The 23,187-nt window shown below is 40.6% G+C and overlaps 1 protein-coding gene across 1 annotated transcript in view; it reads right to left on the reverse strand.

Annotated features, from left to right (window-relative positions):
- TNIP3 (TNFAIP3 interacting protein 3) overlaps positions 1 to 23,187 on the reverse strand; it is a gene marked incomplete at its 5' end in the record, with an annotated part of 50,621 nt that overhangs the window by 13,778 nt on the left and 13,656 nt on the right. Inside the window, 6 exons of the mRNA XM_082315034.1 lie at positions 2,011 to 2,127; positions 7,693 to 7,821; positions 11,698 to 11,829; positions 13,162 to 13,227; positions 14,358 to 14,447; positions 15,970 to 16,056. Of these exons, the coding sequence (XP_082171160.1) occupies positions 2,011 to 2,127; positions 7,693 to 7,821; positions 11,698 to 11,829; positions 13,162 to 13,227; positions 14,358 to 14,447; positions 15,970 to 16,056 (621 nt within the window). The remainder of the gene's footprint in view (positions 1 to 2,010; positions 2,128 to 7,692; positions 7,822 to 11,697; positions 11,830 to 13,161; positions 13,228 to 14,357; positions 14,448 to 15,969; positions 16,057 to 23,187) is intronic.

A 23,187-nucleotide genomic window follows, 5' to 3' on the forward strand; every position in this document is an offset into this window, starting at 1 on the left:
AATACAGAGGTTTGACTCTGTTCCTAGAAGATAAGCTGCCTTTCAAATACTGAAGGATGCAATGGCTTAGCTCTTCTTATGTCACCAGGAATCATAGTGCTTCATCCCATTAAAAAATATCTGATGACCCCAGGCACAGGCAGCAAACACACAGATTCAGAAGCAAAACACAAATCCATAAATTAATCGGTGCTAAGCTGACTGGCTTAACTCTTCAGCTAACGGGCAGGCATCCACCTGGTAAGAAGCCCGAGGTTGGTGGCACTTCTACTGACAAATAACAGCAAAAGCACGTTGGGGTGAGAACCACCACCAGAACTTTCAGAAGTCCTTTCAGGTCCTCTTGGTTGGTCACTAAAGCCCACTGACAGTCTGTTTCCAAAGAAAATGCTTGCTGCGGCTCATGCCCTGCTAATCGTACAGATCCAGTTTTCTTTTTGCTGGCAGCAGCACTATGACTTCACAGGAGGACTAAAGAAATGTTAATAATTCAGGGGAAGAAAAAAGTCAACACAGGGCTCTATAAATTATTTTCATGACTTGCCTGTTGCAGCTAATTTTTGCAAGGTTTTTTTCGGACCCGATGGTCCCCCACTAGATATAACCCCCTTCCTGAATAACACTGTGTAGAAGGAACAAAGGCTTTCTGTGTGGCCGCATGGGGACTCGGCTCCACAGCCTGTACCTGCAGGAGGCATGCACACCCCTGACCCTCTGAAGCAGAGGCAAACCTGTCGCTTGCAGAAATCTAGGTCTCTTGTGTCCCTTGTCCATCTACATGCCTCTCTCCTCAGTATTTCCTCATTTCTTCTCTCCTGATTCTGTCTCTGCTGTCCCACCTCCCTCCTGCTCCCCAGTTGTACAATCTGCTGAAGCTGCAAAAGAACCACTTTGTCACAGTTTTGCCATATATTCGGTTGCCCTGAGAAAGAGGGGGACACCTCCCAAGGAATTAATGCCTTCATCTCTTCTGTCGTGGCCAGGGATGGGCTGATGGCAGCCAAGCTCTGGTGAGACACTGTCACGTTGCTGTTTGTCTCAAGAGTCCCTCCTCCGTACAGTTAGAGCCTTCTGCTCCATTTTGTGCAGAAGGAAGTCTGGACTCACTGTACTGATTTATACAACTAGAAAAAGACATTCATAAAATGGATACCCCATGAGAATTCTGAAAAAAATTGGTTTACTCTATTTTATTGTGTAGAATGAAATAACTCATTACTGTACAATCAAGTGCAGGATTTTATTCTCCAGCATGTGGCAAGCATTACATTAGAGAGCAAAATCTGGCTCTGCTGTCAAACGTGACAGAAACAAGTATTTTATTCCCATTGAATAAAATTCCCATTCTGATCACATCCATTTGTGTGTCAATAATGTTAACGCTAACACTGTCCAGGATGACAGACCTAAAATGTAAAATTATCTGAGACGTATCATGTTTTCAAACAGATTCTTTCATATGGAAAGAAAAAGAGTGCACGAAGCACTTGAATTCCTCAGAACAAAGATTAAAAAAAAAAAACCACTTCTCTATAGTGATTGGTATGCAGGTTATGGATGCAAATGTTTTGCCTCACACTTTGAAAAATTGCAATGCCAACGCTCTAATTTTTCAAGACTAGGATTCTTAGAGAATTCACTAAACCTTCAACTTCTAAGAAAAAAGGAGCAGAAGATACAATCAGTAATTAATGAAGTTTAGCATTCCCTCTGGATGAAATTCAGCCCCTAGCAGAGAGCTGGCCCGACATCTCCAGGAGTCAGGAGAGCCATTCTGCTGCTTCAAGTACTACACAAGTCCTTGCTCCAGTCCTTTGCAAGGACTCAGTTTCACTTCGTGGACACTGCTGTGATGACAGCATCTTAGGAAACACCATTTGAATGGGCTACGGCTAAACTGGTTCTTCCTGTCAAAAGCTCTACATAGCAAGTCTACCAGGCACAATTCCTGGGAGAGGGCAAAATCATCCTGTGTGAAATCCATCCAGGCTTACTTCCAGCTGTTCTCACCTGCTGTCTGAGAACTTCAAGTTGGGTCCTCATGTCCTCAAGGCTGTTCCTGTCACCCTTCTCTGAAGGAGTCCCAACACCAGGTGAGTGCTGCTTTTTCAACACATCCAGAAGGGCCTGCAACGTCAAACAGCAAAATTACTAAACAGTCTCCACATCAAAAAAAAGAAAAAAATCCTTTTAAATGACTAGCATGTTTGACGTCTAAATAAACAGATTAGAATGAGTCACAGACTTGTGGGGGTTTTCCCTTCACTTGCAGTTGCTTTAATTATATACACTGGATATAAACCCCATGAATAACATATATGCATGACTAGGTCCAAATTTTCAAAGTGCCCACACTACATCCATGAATTTGAGACCGTGCCATTTAGGGGATTGTGCTTTTACTTGTAACCTTAACCAACATTTACGTATAGAAATCACAGCTGCAACTCTCATTCATAAACACCATTTCCCTGTGCAAGTCAGAATTTGGGAAAACAAAGACAGGTGTCTAAACTCAGCTGAGGCCGAAACCAAGTAAACAAAAAAACCAAGAACATAAAAGCAATATTGAAAGATGGCCTAAAAATATGACTACAGTAAAGTCTGACTGAAACGTTTTTTGCACTAAGAGTACTAGTTTCTTCAACTGCAACCGAAGTAAACCCTCTGGTTGAGAGGAAGTTATGTAGTCTCTATAGCTTGTCACTAGAGGGAGTTACGAATACACACACTACACTGATAACACTCTTGTTCTCTTCAGTCAAATTCTGCCATAGCTCTCTGCAGATTTAATTTATTTTTCACAGTTTTACACAGCTCTCCCTTGGACTGGGATAATTTTTAAATCGGTCTTACCCCTCTCCTTCAATAACCACACACTACACTTACATATTTCTTATTTACTCTAGCACAAATATTCACCGTTCAGTACTTTTCAATGTCTCTCACATAAGATACGGACTCAGCTAACTTAATCCATTTTAGAAATTTCAATTCCTGCTAATGATCCCCAGCTCCCCCTTGCTGGCCACACTCCATTCATGCCATAAGGGAAGGAGGGAAGATAATTTGGAGGGGGAAGAGGCAGAGGGGGAAGTGGCCAAGCAGGAGAACCTGTATCTGAAGTAACCCAAGGATTAGCATTAATTATCAGAAGGCCAACAAAAAAAATTAACAAAAAATAGCACTTTCCATGCAGAGCACAGAAGAGAAAAGGGAGGCCCTTTATCTAATGAGCTACTGCCTCCAAGAATAGAGCAGAAGAGAAATTGGTATAATAGTGGCAAAGTTTGTGGGCCATGTCAATACATAAATAAGGTTGAATATAAACGTTGGAAGATGAAGATTACTGATTAATCCTCAATAAGCTATCTGCAATTAATTAATTACAGACAGTTTACTGATTAATCCTCCTTTTGTCCCTTTGGGCCACTGCTAATCCCTTTTAGGCTATGACATTGCAGTGCTCTGCACAAATAGTAAAACAAATAACAAGAACAAGTTTCACATTGGCGTTTAGATTGGGCATGGATCGCCAGCAGCAGCAAGAGTCAGCGAAGTCTGACAATATCGCAGTACATATGATACGTTCCCTGGCTGACTGCAACCCAGATCCTTTCCCAAGCGTGTGGTTTGCTAAGCGCACTGCTGAGGACAAAGATGAGTGAAATACACATTTCTTCTTTCCCCTGCCTACGTGGCATACATCTCAATCTTGCTGACAACTGCAGAATCATGAGACTCACTTGGGTGGCAGGGACCTCTAGAGGTCCAAGCCCCTGCTCAGAGCCAGGCCAGGGAGGTCAGGTTGCTCAGGGCCTGCCAACTGAGTATTAAGCTCCTCCAAGGAGGGTGATTTCACAGCCTCTCCAAGCAACCTCTTCTAAGATTTGACCACCCTCAAACGGAAGTGCTTCAGATGCTCTAATTCAAAGATAACTGAGTGTCCTACCTTCACAACATACCATTTTCCCAGTCATCTCCTGTACCCCCTTTTTATATGGCTCCGTCTTCTGTTAAAACTCCTTCACTAGGATAGTATCTTACTGATTATGGCCATCCTGACATTACCAAATGGTAATGCAACTTTACAATTGAAGTATGTATAGTCATAAGCTGTTGACAGTTCTCCTAATTCTTGAACAAATGTCACTATATTGACGATTTTTCTTGCAGCTTACTTCCTATAATCATATAATGATATAGATGTATTAGCTATTTGGACAGTTCTTCAGGGTTTTTTGTTTTGGTTTGGTTTGGTTTTTTTTTTTTTTTGAGGAGGTTCTACATCTCAGGATTATGGTGGAAAAAAACCCCAGAAAAATCCAGAAAATGCAGTCTTCAAAAGGTTAACAGTAGAGAAAAATAAGGTATTTTTTAAAACCGCTTTTGGAAGCAAGGCTGTGAGACCCCATTTTATTACTTCAAATAAAATAACAAACTGTAGCATGAATAAAGCTGAACTGGTTTAGGGTCTTACTGAACTGAGATCAAAATCTTTGAGGAAAGATTGCAAGGGACATGCTGAGAAGTGCTAGGTATGGGGGGAAAAAAAGTAAAATTTTGTAATGTTGCTATTAGATCAATAGCAAATTATTGAGCATTATGTCATTATAGGAGATTTGGGTCCCCAAGTATAAAATGGAGACTAAACCCTACTAAAACTAATACTCAAAAATGTAACTGGAATATTTTTCTTTCAAAACTCCCATCACTCTGAACTGACAGAAGGCGGGGCTGGTTTGGAGTAATTTACAGAAGAAATGATGATATTATTGTTCCCCTGGTTTTAAAAAACTGTGAATAAAATTATCATGAGACACTTCAAATTGAAAGTAAATAAGCTATTTTAAATAGGTAACTAAGATTTGTAATTTCAAATTAGCAAATTTGAGAAATGACAAAGAACTTCTAGGCATCTTCTATAATTGGTCCTGTACGCAATTTTTGCAGATCATTTGGCTATTCCTACTTCATTATAAAAATCAAAGTACAAAAAAACCCAACCAAACAAACCACTCCCCTAACCCCCAGAAAACCATATCTCAAGGAAGTTGAAAAAAACTGTGTAGGAAAATGCTCGAGTGTCAGCTAGATTAATAATTTCAAGAAGAAAAATTAAAATGCCTTTAGGGACTGGAGAAAGGATTTGATCCCAACAAAAGCTACCACTTTTGGTAGCTTTTAGATAAAGTGAAGGGTAAGAGAGACAGTCACACTGAGATGTATGTTGCAAAAGAAACTAAATTATAAATTATATACATATAACTATACATTTTTTCCCCCACTATAAAAATCAGTACAATGAGGAAGGCATTACAAAGGAAAGCAAGACTAAAGACAGTAAGGAGGATAATGTAGGGCACTGTGGCAGTGGCAGGATGGCTAACAGCAAGGAAGACATACCAATGAGAAAGAACTCACAGCTCACTGAGTTAAACTGAGCTTAACTTAATGTGGCGTTAAATAACATTCATTCAGAAGTACTGAAAACTGAAACCTAAAATTGCAAGACAAGCAGCACAGAGGTTTTCTGAGTTTTTCAACATCAAAAATGGAACTGTATGACTGAAAAATAACTACCTTGGTTTCCAAAGCTACAAAAAGGATAAGTGGTCTGTGCACCTAGAAACCTCTTAATCTAATCTCCAGAGTGTCCCAGGCTTGGGAGGAAATTTTGAAGAGAACTGCAGTATAGACATGAGAAGTGGCATGAAGTAAAGCACTTTTTAACCTGATGTCTTTCATAAAAAACAGATTCTTCTTAACAGGGGAAATAGATTAGGGTTTATTAGTCTATGTTTAAATAGCAATTGAGATGATGCTGCAGCAAAGTTATGAAATAAGTCAGAAATTTGGCTTGTATTTGAACTATATGGTGAACATAGAAACAACCACAGGAAAGCCAAGAATCTTGGGATATAGCATTACAAACTACTATGGCATTGCAACATCACTTTCATGCTGCAGACATCAAAGTAGGATCAGATTGGACTCTATACTTTGGGTACTCTGGATGATGGGATCCAAGTGGGATGAAGCCAAAAGTAAAAAGATCAATGTACTTGAAGTAAAAAGGTTAATGTACTTAGAAAGAAGAAGTGGCATCTTCCATAAACGGAGAACTAAGCAGTTTAAAATGACCAAGATGAAAAAAACATGCATATTAGCAGGCATAGTTGTATTTTAAAAGACCAAAAGAGCTAGGTCAGCTTAGCTAAACTGTTCTCTAGCAGAAATATGGTTGCTCTCTGTATCTATCGTGAAGGAGCAAGTGCCCCTGAGAGCAATCGTATTTTCACCAGAGGACAGTTCTGCTTTATGGAGAGGACAGATCTGCTTCACGCAAGGAGTGAAGCAGATCTGTTCAACACTGCTATCAGAAGAACAAATGAATATCATCTGGCCAGAATTAATTCAGCCCAATCAAAACAGATGAAAGCATCTAATGAAAGAATAGTTACAGTTCCAGAACAGTCTTCCAAAAGAAGCACAGTAGAAGGAGCTTAAGTAATTTTAAGGAAAAAGTTGTTTGATTTCAGAGAATTTGTAAGAGCTTCAAGTCACTGAACCTGCAATAGCAGGGGACTAGATTTAAAAGAGCACAGAGGTTCCCTTCCAGTCTTATGTGCATTCATGACATGAGATTTGAAGAACACAAATACACAGAAAATCAGTAAAGTATTACTCGTGGGAAAGTGGGTTACATGAAATTGATGTTTCATCTGAAAGTATGGTCTATTTACCCATCTGTCTTAGTTCCAACTGCATCATAAGACAGCAAAATAAAACACTGAAATAAGTTGTTTTACAAACAAGACCTTGAATGAAAGTTACACTGAGGCTTTGAGCAAGTTCTGTCAATGCATTTCAAAAAGTTAGAGATGATACATTCTGTCAGATTTTTTAAGATGGCGTTACTTTTTTGCCTTGACTTTTGCACATCATGGCCCTTTAGCTTGTGTATCACTTAAAGTTACACAGCAATGGTTACTGCAGTGCATTTCCTCAGGAAGTGTTTGTGGTTCACCATGAAATACAAAATTGTTAGAAAACACCCACTGCTTTGTGTGATCTTTTGATTAAACAAAGCTACATTTATTACTTTCCCTCAATTAAAAAAATAAATCCCATTTAGCTATTTTATGGCAATTTCCTCAGTGAGACACATATACACATGCATACTTATATGTATGAATATATATATATGTATGTATATAAAAATTAAGACAGGAGCATGTCTTGTGAAGAGAAGCCATTTTTCTCAAACACGAAATATATATAAAACAACAGTTTTTAAAATGTCTGATTTTTTTTTTTTTAATCAGTGTTTCACTGGATGCATATGGAAGCATTTTTATGCCATTTCCCTTTTGTTCTAAGGAGGGAGAATGTAGAAAGAGCTTAGATACGACACATAGAGAGGTTTCACAGCAGAAGCCAGAGATTCTTTTAACTTTCCTCGTTACACTGCAACCCTACTACCTACCAAGAACAGCATGCACAGGTATTAGCTAAAGTACATTCTTGCTTGTTTCCCCAGCTCCCTAACGGTGATCATGAGTTTGCTACCGTGAACAGGTTGTTCACCCAGGATTGAAAAGATGAGCATCTGGTAGTGTCACTGCTTGACAACAGAGACCCTAGAATTAAAGGAAGAGGCCTTGGTCAGTGGCTCACTCTCGTTCGTACCTTATTGAGACGACTTATTTCACACTCATAGTGTTCTTTCTTTCTGATCATTGACGCATTCTTCTGCTTCAGGAGCTTGTTCTCTTCCTTCATTTCATGGAGAGCTTCACTAAGGACCTTCGTTTCTTTCTGGGATGCAAAAATACAGAAAGATGCTGCTGAAATGCAGATGGAACCATTTTTCAAGAACAATTTTCAGAATATCTGCTGTCTGGCAGATGTGCTGCATTTTCGTTGCCCCAAACACAGCTGGGAAAGGAGGGAACAGGAAGGCAGACGGTTAGTAAAACCCAGATATGATAAAGTCTGTTGAAATTGTTTTGACCACTCACCATATGATGAGACAGAGACAACATGCCAAACTAAATCCCTGCTCTCTACAGTCTGCCGTTGCACAAAGCCATGAGAAAGCTGGCAGGCCGAGCAGATCAGTACTGTACAGATGATCATCCCAAACCTGCATTACTCTTATGTACTCATAGCATAATGCCAGGGCTAAACGCTGGTGGAGTTCCAGCCGTTCCCAGTGTCATACAACATTAAAGACAAAACCAGAGCTCAGTATCACATAGTCTGAGGGCTTTTTCCACTACACGAGAGACTGAGGCAGGTCTCAGCCTGCTCAAGAATTACCAAGCTACCAACCAAGGCTTCAAAATCCACTTTCTTTGACCGCATCACAGTTGTTGGTGACTTGAGCTTGACCCTTCCTAACGCGTGTGCCTATGCTGTTGCCAACCCAGCAAATTACCAGGAAGATGTCCCTATTTGCAACAGGATTTATACACTAGTCTTTCAAGATGGTATTATAGGAATTATTAGGACAGATTTGCCAAAATTCAAGTTTGACGCTCTTCTATCGCTTTCAGCGCAGCTAATTTCAATTTACCATGAAGGAAGCTAAGATCCAAATCAGGCCCTGAAGCAAGTGCCATTGTGTAAACTTCTCTCCCAGGGTAATGCATTCCTCACTAGCCCGCTTTTGCCAGACCGTCTTAGACTAAAGCTGTTTAGACATATGAAACAGAATGGCCTGTTCTACAAAAAAAGAAAGTATTTCAAATATTCTTCTGCAGCTGCTTTATGTGATTAAAAAATGAGATCCAACAACGACACGCACAGGACACCATATGAATGCTTTTTTTCCCATGGAACAGGCATATCTCTGTGCAGCCAGCGACTATGCATTTATTGTTCGGGCTCATAAGAAGTGCATCATCGTGTGCTAATTGAGCCACAGAAAAACACCCTTGAAAAACTGTTGCTTACAAATGAGTTAGCTTTATTTTCCTTTGTTCTAAGTTAGTTGGAACATTTAATTTTCTCCAAAAACTGGGCAAGATTAGCAGGGTATCTCTGCATTAAGTATAGGAACTCACTCAGGAGCTAGCTCAAGCTGGCATGTGCATGTGTGTTTTAAGATATTAAAGAAAAACAAAACACTAAAATCCATATAGGCAAAAGCTATGCTTTTCTCTTCACCTTTGCCATCCTCTTTTCCTAGTACACATTCTCCTTCTTGGAGGCCGTCATCTCCAAGAACATGGTCATTTATAACTAAAAATTTCCAGTTTGTTCAGGTTTTTGGACCATCTGAATTCTTATGTCTTATTGCTTCTTATTCAACACTGAATCTTAGGTGTTATGGCACCTAGACTTTCCAGTGACTAGGTTGGTCTTTGATTCCTGTCTATGGGTACATAGTCATGCCCAGAGAGAACAACAACAACAAAAAAATTTAAATCTCCAAACCAGTCAGTTTTCCTCTGTGGGCCATGGAGGACATGGGAACAGCTAAAGTCCACAACATTATCATTCTGAGAGAGCCATAACTCCAGGTGCATTAAAAAAAAAAAAAAAAAAAAAAAAAAAAGCTCTGTAAGACAGCAGCAGCATGTAATCTGTCTCAGGGTTGTTTGGTGCTGCTGGTTTTCCTAAATGGCTCAGCAGAGCACCCAGAGAACTGCCACTCTGAGTAAACAAATTTAAAAGGTACTGTCAGGCTGCTGGACTAGACAAGCAAGTAGAGAACAAGCACCTTATTACTTTGCTCTGGCAATTGCCCTGTACAATCCCTCCCAGCTCTGTGGCTACAGGGCGGTAAGTAAAACATTTAAAAAAGAAAGGGTTGTTACCTGTCAAGAAAAAAAACCAACCAACCAACCAAAAAAACCCACACACATACACCCCCCATATATGTATAAAACCAAATGCAGGTACAAAGAATGTTAGCTGCTGCAGAAAAAAAACAACCCATAAAGCCCTGGAAATCTAATCTTGGTAGATCTGTTGGCTTGGGCCTCTTGCGCATCTGCTGAACTTAAAAGCAACAAGACTGCTCACGTGCTTTCAAGCTGCACGTATCTTTATGCATTTTTCTGAATCATCCCCTGGCACTGCTTTTTCTTCATCCTGCGCTGTGCGCAGCACAGGATAACTTGAGTTGGTACATCTGCTGACATGGGTGTTACAATCCTTGCTGCTCATTTAAAAATCTCTACTTTTAGCAGCTACCTCTGCAAAGGTATAATCTCCTGCATCCCTGCATGACATCCAAAAAGTAAAGAAATTCAGAGTAAACAGAAGCACTTACTGGCTGAGTATATAATTTGTAAAGAAATTGCTGATGTAAGGCTGAAGTTCCATGCAGGTTAACCTGTCCCCATAAGAGATTTTTGGATTATATTGTCATTTTGTTCATTATTCATGTATGTAGTAAAAAAATTGGGCAAGTGTACTGCTCATCCTTACCTTTTCAAAAAGGTAGCTAGGGCTATTTTTCACAGCTATCATATATTAAAGGGCAGGCAGTGAAAACCTTAGTAATATGAACAGGAAGATGCATTGTCTCGCATTGAATCCACACTCAGAGCAAATATAGGCAGTGATTCAGCAAGTACATAACGATATAGTTTGCTTTAAAACACATAAACAGTCTTATTGGCTGGAAATCAAGCACGTGCTTAGCTAAGACCATACCATAAAAGCAAGTAAGATGAATATTCTGCTTACGAAGATAAAAGCTAAGGGCTTTGCATTTCTTCTCCTGCATCAGCTAACTTACGTCTTACCTGAGCCTGAAAATTATGTGACTGTCACTTGTTTTCAGGTTTGTTTCATGTTATTAAGCAGATAGAGAAGCCCGACTTCAGCCATCAGAGCACCATCCAGAAACTCTTACAAGAGGTTACAAAGTGCGTCATACCATGAAGCAGAATGAGAACAGGAAGCACCACTCTGTGGTGCTTGTAGAACGGGGCACAAAGTTTTGTGTATATGTTGGACATATATATGCCAGTCACTCGGGTTGGTGGTTTTACTGCGGTGGGAATTCAGCTTAGGGATCTAGCTTTAGATGCGAATGCCTACATGAGAGCCAGTGCCTAAGGAGTCCTGATAGAGGTGCTCAACCACTCTCGGGGCGAGGTGAATGCCGCTCTAGAGCGGCTGATCAGCCCAGGCACTTTCAGCCCTAATAACTGCACTGACTACATCACCAATATTTACGGGGAGCTGAGATAGCTAGCACATGTATTAAAGCCTATATTGTCAATACCAAAACGTGGGTGTTTGGAGCTGAGTTCATTCCTTCAAGTATTTATTGCCAAGCACTTCATCTAATATCTGCAATGACGTTCCTATTCCATTTGAAATCACTGTAGCATTTTTGTTCAAAGGCATTAAAGCAATTCACCCCGAACTGAACAGCAAGGACAGAAATCTCTGCAGTATTCATATCAATCTGCTCTTTACTCTCCCACGCACACTAATGCCGTGCTCTCTGCCAATTTGTATTGAAATGACTCTCTCGCTATACATAGTTCTCTGATCAGACAGAAGATCAGCCATTGTCTTGGCTACAATACTGAAGAGCACTCAACACCACAATCTCATGTCACGGCTGTGCAACAACCCACGCCCTGCCACTCGCAAGAAGAGAAAGGGGAAAGGCAAGACAGCATTCCACACTGAGCACAAACAGGGTAACAGAGTGCACCCTCCTACCATTTCCTGCAACGGCCTCTCTCTGCCCAGGGCTCGCAACCTCTCATCTTCTGGATGCTGTTGATGTCTCTCTTCCTCCAGCTCGGTGACTCTCCTCTCTGACACGTCCAGTTTTGCTTTCATTTCTGCCAGCTGAAAAGCAAGTGACAGACCATGGTGGGCTGACTGGGGATCCTGAAAGGCACAGCACCTCGAAGGTGCCTTCAAATCCTTTCAGCTCTCAGCAGATAGGCATGAAGGAGCGGATCTGGTTGCGTGTGAAGTCCCCAGCCACTCACTTTCCCCTCCCCACCTCCAAGCTCTGCTGCTCTGCCTGCAGTGGAGACTCTTAATGATCCTGGGCAAATTCTCTGTTGGTGTTAACCCAGCTGGGTCTCACACTGTTTTGCTGCTGAAGGACAGCTACCATGCGTCTGTCTCTCCAAATGAATTTTCCATTTTAATATTCTTTTTTTTTCCTTTTGCAGTTTGGACTCCCTCTGTAGGGGTGCACATCCAAATGATCTAGCCAGAGGCATAAAACGGTCCCATATTAAATGAGGAAGAGCCATTTAAATTCCTCTTCTCTTTGGGGAAAGAAAGGGGGGGGAAAAAAAAAAATCAAAGAAATGATCCAGATCTCAGTAAAACTTACTGGAAAATATTAGAGAGAAAATTTTCCTGATAAGCACATGAGGTCATTCTGCAAACTTCCTTTCCACAGAAGAAAATAGGAGATGAGAAGTGTCAGTCAATGAACAACTTGGTTTTTGGAATACCTGGCAAAATTGTAAGCAGCCAGCTTCATTAGGCAGCTGATTATAATGTCTGCAGCAAAGATGCCACACAGCCACAAGCAAGGAATGAAAGCTATGCCAACAAGATCTTGACAAAAAAAAAAAAAAAAGGAAATAAAAAGTATTTATTTACTTTTTTTTAAATGAAGGGCTTTTGTACAGAGCAGTTTCTCGAAAGGAAAAAAGTCTCTCTGCTTATAGAAGGCAGCATTCATGGAGGATTTATCTGAGAGGTCCCCCATCACAGGGAGCCCCACTGAGCTTCCAGGCTTCAGAAGACAGCCACAAGAGATGGGACAAGAACCAACAGATATGTGATGATGCAGGTCAGTGGCTGGGCACACCAGGCACTGCAGGCTAATTTTCAGTTAATCGCGCTCGGAAGTATGAGCAATTTTTACTACCTTGTGGAGGCCATGAAGATCTCTGCTGTCATGTCCACCCTGGTCCCTTCTATTTTAGAGATGCCCTGCTTCTCTGGTTATTTTGTCCTACTGAAGACTGTACACACATTAGCTTCATTTTTATGTGATGAAGCTTTTGTAATTTGTCAGCTAAAGACAAAGTAAACATGATGTCTTTCCCCCCCAGGATATTTACTATAGCTATGGCTGGTTGGTATTTAAGCACAGACTTAACTATGAGCAGGTGGCATACATTTTCCAATAGAAGTAGTCAACATTGTTACCTGTTTTTCATAAAGCTGTTTCATACTTCTACATTGATGATCCCATTGCTTGTTCACCTCCAGAAGCTGTAATTATCAGGAAGTCACAGTAAATAACCCTTATTTCAACATTGTCAATAAATAAAAAATAGATGGGCATTCTAACCCTCCAGCTATGAGTGTTCACAACCTCCTCATTATCTGGCCAGCTCATTTCAGAAAAAGCAAGTTTAAGGTTTGGCAAGCTTTATGGCCCATCTGCCAGTGATTTGGTATTTCAGTTAAAGTACATGAATGTTCAGGAAGTAACATTCAGGAAGCATGCAAATACACAATAAGCTACAGGTGAATCAATGCTGTACAAATCCTAAGCTGCAACTCCTAAATGGCCAAGGACTTTCTTGTCAGTTTGCTTTAAGTTCCATAAACATATTTCCAATTAGAAGGTCTGACTTCAAACGAGTGAATTGAAGACTCCTATTGACTGCAATTACTACTGGGTGCAAACCCCACTTGCCTTTCTCAGTACCACTAAACTGAACAAGCGTACACATGCAAGATGGGAAGACTGGCTAACACCACGCATGTAAGTGGTAGGAGTGAAGTCAGTGTGCATGCATTTTTATTGGAGAAAGCCAAATAGGTCCCTCTGACGCATTTTGCTTTGTAGGGTATAGGGTCACTCTTTAGGATGCTCAGCAAAAGAACGGCTTCCAGTTTGCTGCTACCTGTGACTAAGACACCTCCAGCTACTACTCACGGTGGTTCCTTGGCCTTTACAATAGTGATCATTAAGAAAATTTGCCCTTTGTACCGTAAAAATCTCTGCTCTTCTAGATTCACAGCCGCATTACAATAAGTCATCATTTGTTTTTAGGAACAGTTCTCCAAATATAACTCTGCCTAGCTTGGTAGAGAGAAGTAGGACTATAGGAACTAGTTTAAACAAAATTTTAAGTGCTTGCACACTTCGGGCTGTGAAGAAATGCAAAGCGGAAAGTCTCCACATAGAAATTGTCTCACAAGAGTGCAGGATGAGAGTCCCACAGGAAAAACATAGACCTTGCTGGACTGGCAGGTAAAACCAACTGCAGCATAAACACAGTGTAAGTAACAGTGATAACACATTCAGTGATTACCTGCCCCGGGCATATTACTGATGTAATGTCTGTCCTAGAGGTTATATCTGTAAAGGTTAAGGGTAAACTTAAGACTACCTCTCGCCTCTGTCTCTCCAGTGAGAGGATCTGTTGTTCCAGAGAATTGGCTGATACAGTCTTCTTCTTGGTCAGTAATACGTGCCTTGACTGGAGAAAAGAAACGTTAAAAAATGAACGCTTTCAGCATCCTCTCTTCAAATCATGATTATTATACAAAATTCCCATCTACACTGCCACGTGCATGCAAAGAAACTCGAACAGCAACATTTTCCTACAGTGCATTTCTATTTCAGTACCTTTACACCTGCTGACAGCAGATTCTGAAGCGTACATCTGCTTTAACCCTGCTTAGTCTGTGTTTTAATTGAAACATTATGCAAACGGACACAGAAATAAACAAAATTATGTCTATTTGTACCATCTGAGACACAGAAGACAAAACAGGATTTTAATTATCTTACAGATGGTAATACAAACAAGTAGTACAAGCCACAGAAGTTGAGCATAAGTTGAAGTGGGCGTAAGTAATTCCCTTCATTTACAAGAACTAGAATAATTACTAGTATTGCCCCTGGTAAGTGCTTGCAGGCCCAAGGCAATAAACTTTAGCACAATGGGTTCAAAACAAGCAATACAGAAAACGAATAGGCCATTTGGAGAAATTAGGAAATCAGTCTGCAATTGTTCCATTTTTTAAAATGTGGAGTTTTGCCCATGCAGGACAACAGCAGCTAAACCCTCATTTTTATAACGGCAATGTCGTATATCATAATTTCCAAGAAGTTTCTATGGGTTGTCATGAACATGTGACCTATTAGAGAGACATATATAGAGATATATATAGTTATATATCAAGAAAACTGTACTGGAAAAAAGATACATGCTCATAAAAATAAAACATACTATGTTCAGATACCTGGTCAGTGATTTTTTTTTTTTTTCTCCCTAAATTCTCCACCAATCTATGAGAAACTAGAATAAAAGCGTGAGCACTTCCGAGGTCTTAAATCTCCTGAAACAAATTTATTTTCTTCAGCTAGAGAATTTAATGCCAAATACCAATGAAGAAGATCAGTTTTGTTGTGTCTTTTCACAGGCAAAAATCCTGACCACGTATTTGCCCCATGGCCAGTCCTGCTGAGCTCTAATGTGGAGCACTCAACTTCCATGCTAGAAAACACTTAATCCCTCTTCCTGTAGAAGTTCATCGACATGTTTAACTTAAAGTATCTGAAGCAATTACCTGGCAGTCAATGGAGTTATTCACATGTTGAATTGTTTTCAGAATCTGGGCTTCCATCACAAATCTAACAGCTATGTATACACTTGACACCAACTGACCCGAATACTGCTCACAGAAGTTGTTGGGTCACTAAAATGAACCACTGTCTACCCTTTGTATAACAACAAATTAAAATGACCAGATACTTTGGGGGGCAGGAGGGAAACACTAGGGCACGTTTTCTTTCTAAGAATGCCGTATCCAAAAATATTTCTAACATTTCCTTCCACTCTTAAACAGCGCAAATCAGTCAGACAAATCTACTGGAACACAAAAATGAGCCCATAATTGTCAATCTACAAAGTGACACACATGATACCTACACCAGCTCAAGCCATTCCTGATAATCAGACAGCATGTCAGAGGACAGCCAAAACAGTCACTTACTTCTAGTGGGTCTGCTGGGGCTTCCATGTCACTCACGCCTGCCCATGCGCATCCAAGACGGCCTTGAGCATTTGTTTCACTACAGGTCTTTGGAAGAAGAAGAGCAATGAAATAGATACTTTACGTTGGCTAAAGGAGCAGGAGAATTGCATTAAGACCCAGAAGATCTGCGAGTGCTGCCTGTGGAAGCAGCCAAGGTTCAAAAATAAGTGGTGGAATTTTGATTTTAACCTTTTCCTCCTTCCTGGCGGGGGCTTCCCAGAAGGGTTGAAGCACACTGCCTATGACTAATATGCCGGGCAAGGCAGTACTCTGCCTATTGTGCATGTAAATTGCAATCAACTGGCCAATTCACCCCGAGAGAGGAAGTTGCATGTATAAGGGAAGGAAGGGTATGTTTTTTCAGTAAATAAGAGGACAGGGTTTTCTATCCCTGCTTCCAGTTGTAAAAAAGGACTTACATAAGTATGACAAGTATTAAGTGGCACTAAGACAGTGTGAACTATCATGATAGAAAAATTAGTGAGTCATGCTTATAAAAGAGTAACAGTGAAGTCTGTTAACAGCTATGGGGAAAAGCACACTTGTACAAACCCCAAGATATTTAGGGGAAAACCATAACTGGAAAATTGATTTATTTTCCCTGAAGAAAAGCTGCACAAAGATGAAGAATTACTGGTACTGTTATTCTTCTCCTAAGGACATTGTATTTGCAGTTCTAGTACTTACCTTATCTAAGCACAGATCTAGCTTCAAGCTATTTGTGTCTTCACTTTCGTACTCAAGGAACTCAACACTTCAGACTTGTGTCTTAGTTTCCCATTTGGAAAAAGAGGTTAACCTTAGCAAGTTAAACTCACAGGAAAGATTAACAAAGAGGCTTCCACAGACTTCACATACAAAGTCAGGACGAAATAGAAAAATGCAAAGCATTGTTGTTTTCAGTCTTGGAATTCTGAATAACGATGGATTGAAGAAGGAAGCGTGAAAGAAAAATCATTTTCCTTATTGTGGAAAGATCCCAGGGTCTGAGGCTTTTTCAGTGAGGGCAGAGGTTCCTTATTTCCTTTTCAAGGAATGGAAAGAAAGCTAGTCTATGAAATTTGACATAAAATAATATAAATCTGTGGGAGTTCTTTCAATTTCCAAGAAAGGATTTCGACAAAGTAAAGTAATCCTGTGAAACGCTGGAATTTAACAGCCACATTCCAGATCTCTGGTCCATAATGTATGACTAAGTAAATCCTCTTTTGCAAAATACAAAACCCAATTTGGAAGAAAGCTACTATTTTAGAATATTTGCATATGAAATATATCCTCCCTGCCCTGATGTTCTTTTTATTTTTTCCTGGTTTATGGAGCAGCTGGAAAACTCGTGGGGTACGAAGAGAGAAATTAAAAAACAAGCATTATTTTAATAAAGACATTTTAGATTCTACATAGGACTCATCCTACCCATCAAAAATTAAAAGCATTTCATCTGTACCTATACCAGAACTAGTCTTTGAGCATATCCCTCCCAGGTACAGCATCAGTTTACAGAAGGAAGAACTCCTGGCTGATAACACAACAGAAATTTCCACAATTGCATTTCTTGACATTTCTGTAGTGATTAATATGTTGTAAGAAATACGAGCCAGTAGCTGCCAGGCAATGGAACAAAGTGAACCTCTGTACGTGTATCACGAAAGCAAGGTTGAGTGAAACAGGAAGGCCTTCCCCCAGGAAACGGACGTGCGAGAAGGTCAGCTTCTAAAAATGAATAAACGTACTGTGCTACCTGAGAGAATATAGTAACAGATAAACCATAAAATCTCCATAGTGGAGAAGGAAGAGGAAACACCACGGATTTTAAAAATGAGACCAAGTATTATAATATTATTAAAAGTTTATGTCAAATCAAAGCTTACACCTAATGACTTCAAAGATCTTTGCAGAAGTAGGCAATAACCCTCTTATAGACATAGGGAAACAGACCAACTGAATGCTAAAGGTCATCCAGATGTTACTGTCAGATCAGAGAATGATGATGTCTCCTTTCACCCACGGTCTGTCCATCTGTCTGTCACAGCTGTGTCTGCAGCATCCATTAGCAAGCTGCCACTGCATAATTTTGTGTTCTGACTGTACTAAAGTTAGGGCTGATGAAGAGTCAAGAGGCAGCTGCTGAAGGAGAGGGTACTGTAACTAGGCACAAATGACACAAACAGCAATGATCTATTGTCTTCTCACAATGTCCTGCTACCTTGCGCTGACCTGCTACAGTCCTACAGATTATAAACTCATGGAAACAGAGTCTGTCTATAAAGTACCAACATTGAACATCTGATTCATAAAAATACAATCAGAGAACTTCCACGTTGCACATGTGCTCCTCGAGGGCAAGGATTCTCAAGTACAGACACCTTCCCTTATGCCGGCTCCCATGCTCAGCAGTCCCACCCCCATTCCAGCAGCAGCTAAGCTTTGGGAGAAAGCTTAGGTTGAATGGCTGCGTTTTATGGTCTGGCCTACTAAGGTAAACCAGCCCCAGTTTCTGATTTCCTCACAACAGCGCGCTGCGATGTGCTAGGTGAGGTGCTGAGTGGTCCCTGCGGCAGGGACAGAAGAGCAAACCCAGGGCACAGCCCTACTTGAGAATCACAGCTCCCACCTGAAAGCTATTAGTGCTCAAATTACTTTGAAGAGAGGATGAGGCTAAGCCCCGGGAGTGCACACAATTGTTACCATTACCTAGTTCAAAAGAGTCTCCTGGAAAGCGGAGTAGTTTCCTGGAAAGGCTAGGTGGGCATTAGGACAACAAGTCCTTTGCTGTTGATATCTTAATGACCATATTAACCACTACTGAAGTGAATGATTCTCTCTTGGACTGAAGGCTTTTAAGGTGCCATTTATAGGGACTTTAATTAGTTGCAACACTGTTCCTTTCTGCTCTCCCCCTCCGCCCATGACACACAGAGAGCTGGGGAGACCTGGGGGAAAAGGTGAAGCTCCTAGAAGAGTAGAGGCTAGAACAACAACAGCATCTCCGCGTCTCCGCCTTTCCATGCCAAAATGACCTGCACATTCGCCCATTTTCACTCTGTATGAGCCCACCATAGGGACTGAGCAGCCATAGCTGTTGTCCTTTCCCACACTAGGGCTATGCATAAGAGTTTTGAGTCAAGTTTCGCTGTTTGCTGAAACAGCTGTTGTTTGCGTGCAGTTTGGCACTGTCAGTGAATGCAATTTATACTGGCCTCATTTACGGGGCAAATCTTTCACCTAACATTACTGTCTTGTTTGAAAGACATATTGCTCCCTACTAACAATCAATAAGCTCTGAGCCACGAATGCCCGTGTGGAAGCTCTTAGCTTTGCTACTGGCCTTCCACCCTATGTATACACGTTAGAAACAATGCCAAATTTTCTTGCATCATCTTAGCTGTTGCTCTTCACTACAAGTATTTTATACAAAACATGACAGAATAGAAATGACATTAAGTACTCTTCAGTGCCTAGCTAGGCAAGATTAGCATTCATACGGATAACGCTGATGCCCCTTCGCACAGTGCCTAACGTCAAATGCCTTTTAAAAGACTTGATAGGAAATACATCTCGAGGGCGACAATGTGCTGTTCAAGAACAATAGTGCTGTTCAGTTGTGTGAGCAGCTCGGTGGGAGATAGGTACCTTGTTCCCTCCCTCACAAGTGCTTTTCTGGACTGATTGCCACATAAGACGTATTCCACGTATTGGAAAGAGAAGAGTATGTCTGAAATCTATATGAATAGAAGAAATACCGATGCGTAGGGAACAAAAGCTCAAGCTTTTCAGAGGTGGTGGTATTCTTCCAGCAAAAACTGGGAGAGGTTGAAGCAAAATTGTTGTCTCTCTCAGTGAAGACAGTTAATAGCACTGAAAATGAAGACAGGGAGATGACAACATCCATTTTCTTTGGTATTGCAGAGATAAAGACACTACATTTGTTTATCAGTCTACTGCTACACAATGAAGAACAACTTAGTTGTACAACAGCACTTCAGAAATCTGAGATACATAAAAATCCTTGAAAGGAGGACTCTTTTCAACAACTGTCAGACTTCAGAAGTCAAAAAAAGAAAAACATTTTTAAGGCATTTATATTGGGTTTGAAACTATTGAATCAAATATGCAGTTTTAAATTGCTTGGAGATTCTAGTTGAAGACCAGACTGTAAATGCAGTCGCAAACCTAAAAAAATGTTTACAGATCCAAGCAAACTTTCAAAAAGCTATTAAAATTTTCCAGCCTGCAAAACATAACCAGACCAGTTGAAGATTTCAGAGGAAAATTTGTCCTAGTGCTACCCAGTCACAGGAAGCTCAGGAAGCTTCACAGGAAGCAAAAAGGACAGCTGAAGAGGGTGTCTGCAAAGTGTGAACAGGTCTGCACAAAACACCAGGAAAGTAAATTTTGGAGGAAAACACAGACTTAGCAGTGTTGTCCAAAGGCAAGGCAGTGTATGTTTGCTAGGTGTCACGCTGTTTGGAAAATGCCTACAGAGAAGACATCCGAGGAGAAACCAAGGGTGCATGTTCTGCACAGTGGGAATGATGTCAGCCATGCACTGTGCTAAGAGTACGTCCATCGGTGCTAATGAAGGCGAGTGCTCCCCAGGAGCTGCCTGAGCCGCTCTGGCAGCCACGGACAGAAACGGCACCTCAGATGTGGGCAGTACCCCGACTACATGCATGCTGGGCACTGCCATGCAAATTAGCACCATCTCTAACACTGCAGTAAAGGGCTTGGGGGGAAAAATCTATTCACTCTCTCGTCACAGACAACTAAAAATCAGATTTTACTGTGGTGAAATCATACCTACTTTAGCCACTAACATGCAAAATCAAGACTTGCTAAATGTGATGTAACAACAGTGACAAACTGGTCAGCAAGTTTTATAAATCCCAACCTGATGCTTGCATGAACCTCAATTTCCCTGATTATTTCATCTCTTCTCTTTAAATGAATAAGTCAGTCTGTGTCATGGCATTTACTGGTTACACTAAAAAAAAAAAACAAATCACAAGAAAACAGACTACAGGGAATAGTCTCTGAGTGGAGAAATATAAACTTGGCAACTTCTTACAGTATAACTGCCTCTGACTTCTCCATAAACACCTGTAAAACTACACCATAGTTTGCAGTGGATGGAGTTGTATTACTTTTTATAGCCTCCCTAAAATACAGAGACATACAGGCCTTTATCTAGCTGGGGTCCATCACACATTTTAGAACAAAAGCATAAGTAACTTACATTCTCTTTTCATCTTTTTCTCATGCCTTATTTCTCCTTCCACTCTCTCTCCAGAAAGTCACTTCCTTTGCATGTTCCATCCCAAACAAGGAGACAATACATCCTTACTCCTGCTGCTGGGCTGTGACTTGTAATTGTAGCATCAACCACTACTGAATATAAACAAACTTTTCTTTACATTTGAGCATAGTTTAAGTAAATATGGAAAACAAAGGAGAGAAATGGAGCAGAGTCTGCTCTCCAGACGAGCAAGTGGAGTTTGGTAGCTTAAGAAAATGAAGTTAATACAACAAGAGTGATCACATTCTGTCTTTGGAGAGCTGCTCAGATCTGGCTCCTCCTAGAAGAATGGTTGATAATATCTCTTCTACGTGTATTATAAAAAATGCTTTCTTAATGTCCACGTGAGCCCTCCTGTTCCTTGACTTCCACTGCTCTCTCTATTACAGTGACTGGTCAAAACATGATTAAATGTATTAAGAAAATATTATAGTGAGCAAACCTGCACCTGCAAGTTTGACTAATAGCCTGAAATCTTCTGTAATGGCTGTGAATCATAATTTAAAACATTTAAATTCTCTTAATCAGCATGAATTCTTAGTAAGACCTTTACCCAACTTTCTCCCACTCTTCACACTCCTTTTTTTCTCCCCATTCATACTTGCCTACTTAGCCTATGAAGCATTATCCTTAGCATTTATCATTTTTGTCCATGCTACAGGCAATGGTGACAGAAAAGAACTGGCCGTGTATTTTTCAAAACTCATCACGCAGCTCTGATCATTATGACGGATGGTACCTGATTTATCTTTCATTTTTGTTCACAGCTGTCTTGTATTACTTTAAAGACTGAGGTGAAGGTGACTGAAAAAATCCTCTTTTATGGCAATTGGTTTGAGCACACGCAGGGAAGAAAGTTCCAGATACTTTGGAGTGTGGCTGCCAGGAATGCCTGTCAGGGAGCTGGGAGCCAGAACCTCCTGTAGAGGGGCTGCTGTGAGGAGCAGGAATAAGCCAGTCAGCTACCAGGTATGGAAAAAGCTTCCCAGCAAGCAAACGGGACCAGGCAGGATTTGCTGCCCCTCAGAAACTCACAGAGTTAACTCACAAGTGGCAGCATACAATCCCACCTGCAAGGCCAAAGTGGGCTGAAGTGCTTAGAAGCCTTTTATTAATTTCTATTCTATTTCTATGATATTCTGTAATTTCTATTAGTAGCAGCTTTGAGGTTGGGTTTTTTTTTTCCCCTGTTTAAAAAAGAGAATTATTTTAGTTTGTATTCTAGGAAGACCTGACCTCTCTGAGCATAAAAGCCTTTTAGTCATCTTTGGGAAGCTTGCAATGGGAGAAAAAAAATCAAAGCCCTGGAGTTGTGGCCAACACCGAACCCTCTCACAAGCATCAGCACCACAAGAAGATAAAAGTTCTCATTTTCAGAGTGCTGGATCTTTATTCTGGGAAAGGCTTCTGTTACAGTATTACAAGATAGGCACTCACAAATTAAGATAATGAAAGCCACTTGTCACTTCTGAAAATTCTGTCTGTTCAGTAACTGCAGTGAAACCAAGAACCATCAAAATGGTTGATCCAAGTAAAATGGTAAAATCATCATCTTTTTTTTTTCTTCCTTCCTAGCGGATCAGGTATCTGCTGTGAGGTTTGTTAGGGTTGTTTGTTTGTTTGTTCATTATACTGTTCAGTTGCAGAATTGTAGAAGCTAGATTTACTCCGAGATTACTTGGGTTAAGATTTGGTGGCTTTTGGGGAGCCTTCTGTTTGCTTACATTTTGGTTGAGCTTTGCTTTTGGCTTTATTCCTGAAGCTGTTTTTATGCCAGCAGTGCTTGCTACAATATCCATTGCAACCCCTTTTCCCATTCTGGTGCACATGGTGAAATGGTAAAAAATGAGAGATTTTAGTTGAAGAATAAAATCAGCTCTTAA

This window comes from Platalea leucorodia (assembly GCF_965183815.1).
Source record: "Platalea leucorodia genome assembly, chromosome: 6".
In the NCBI taxonomy this organism is placed as follows: Eukaryota; Metazoa; Chordata; class Aves; order Pelecaniformes; family Threskiornithidae; genus Platalea; species Platalea leucorodia.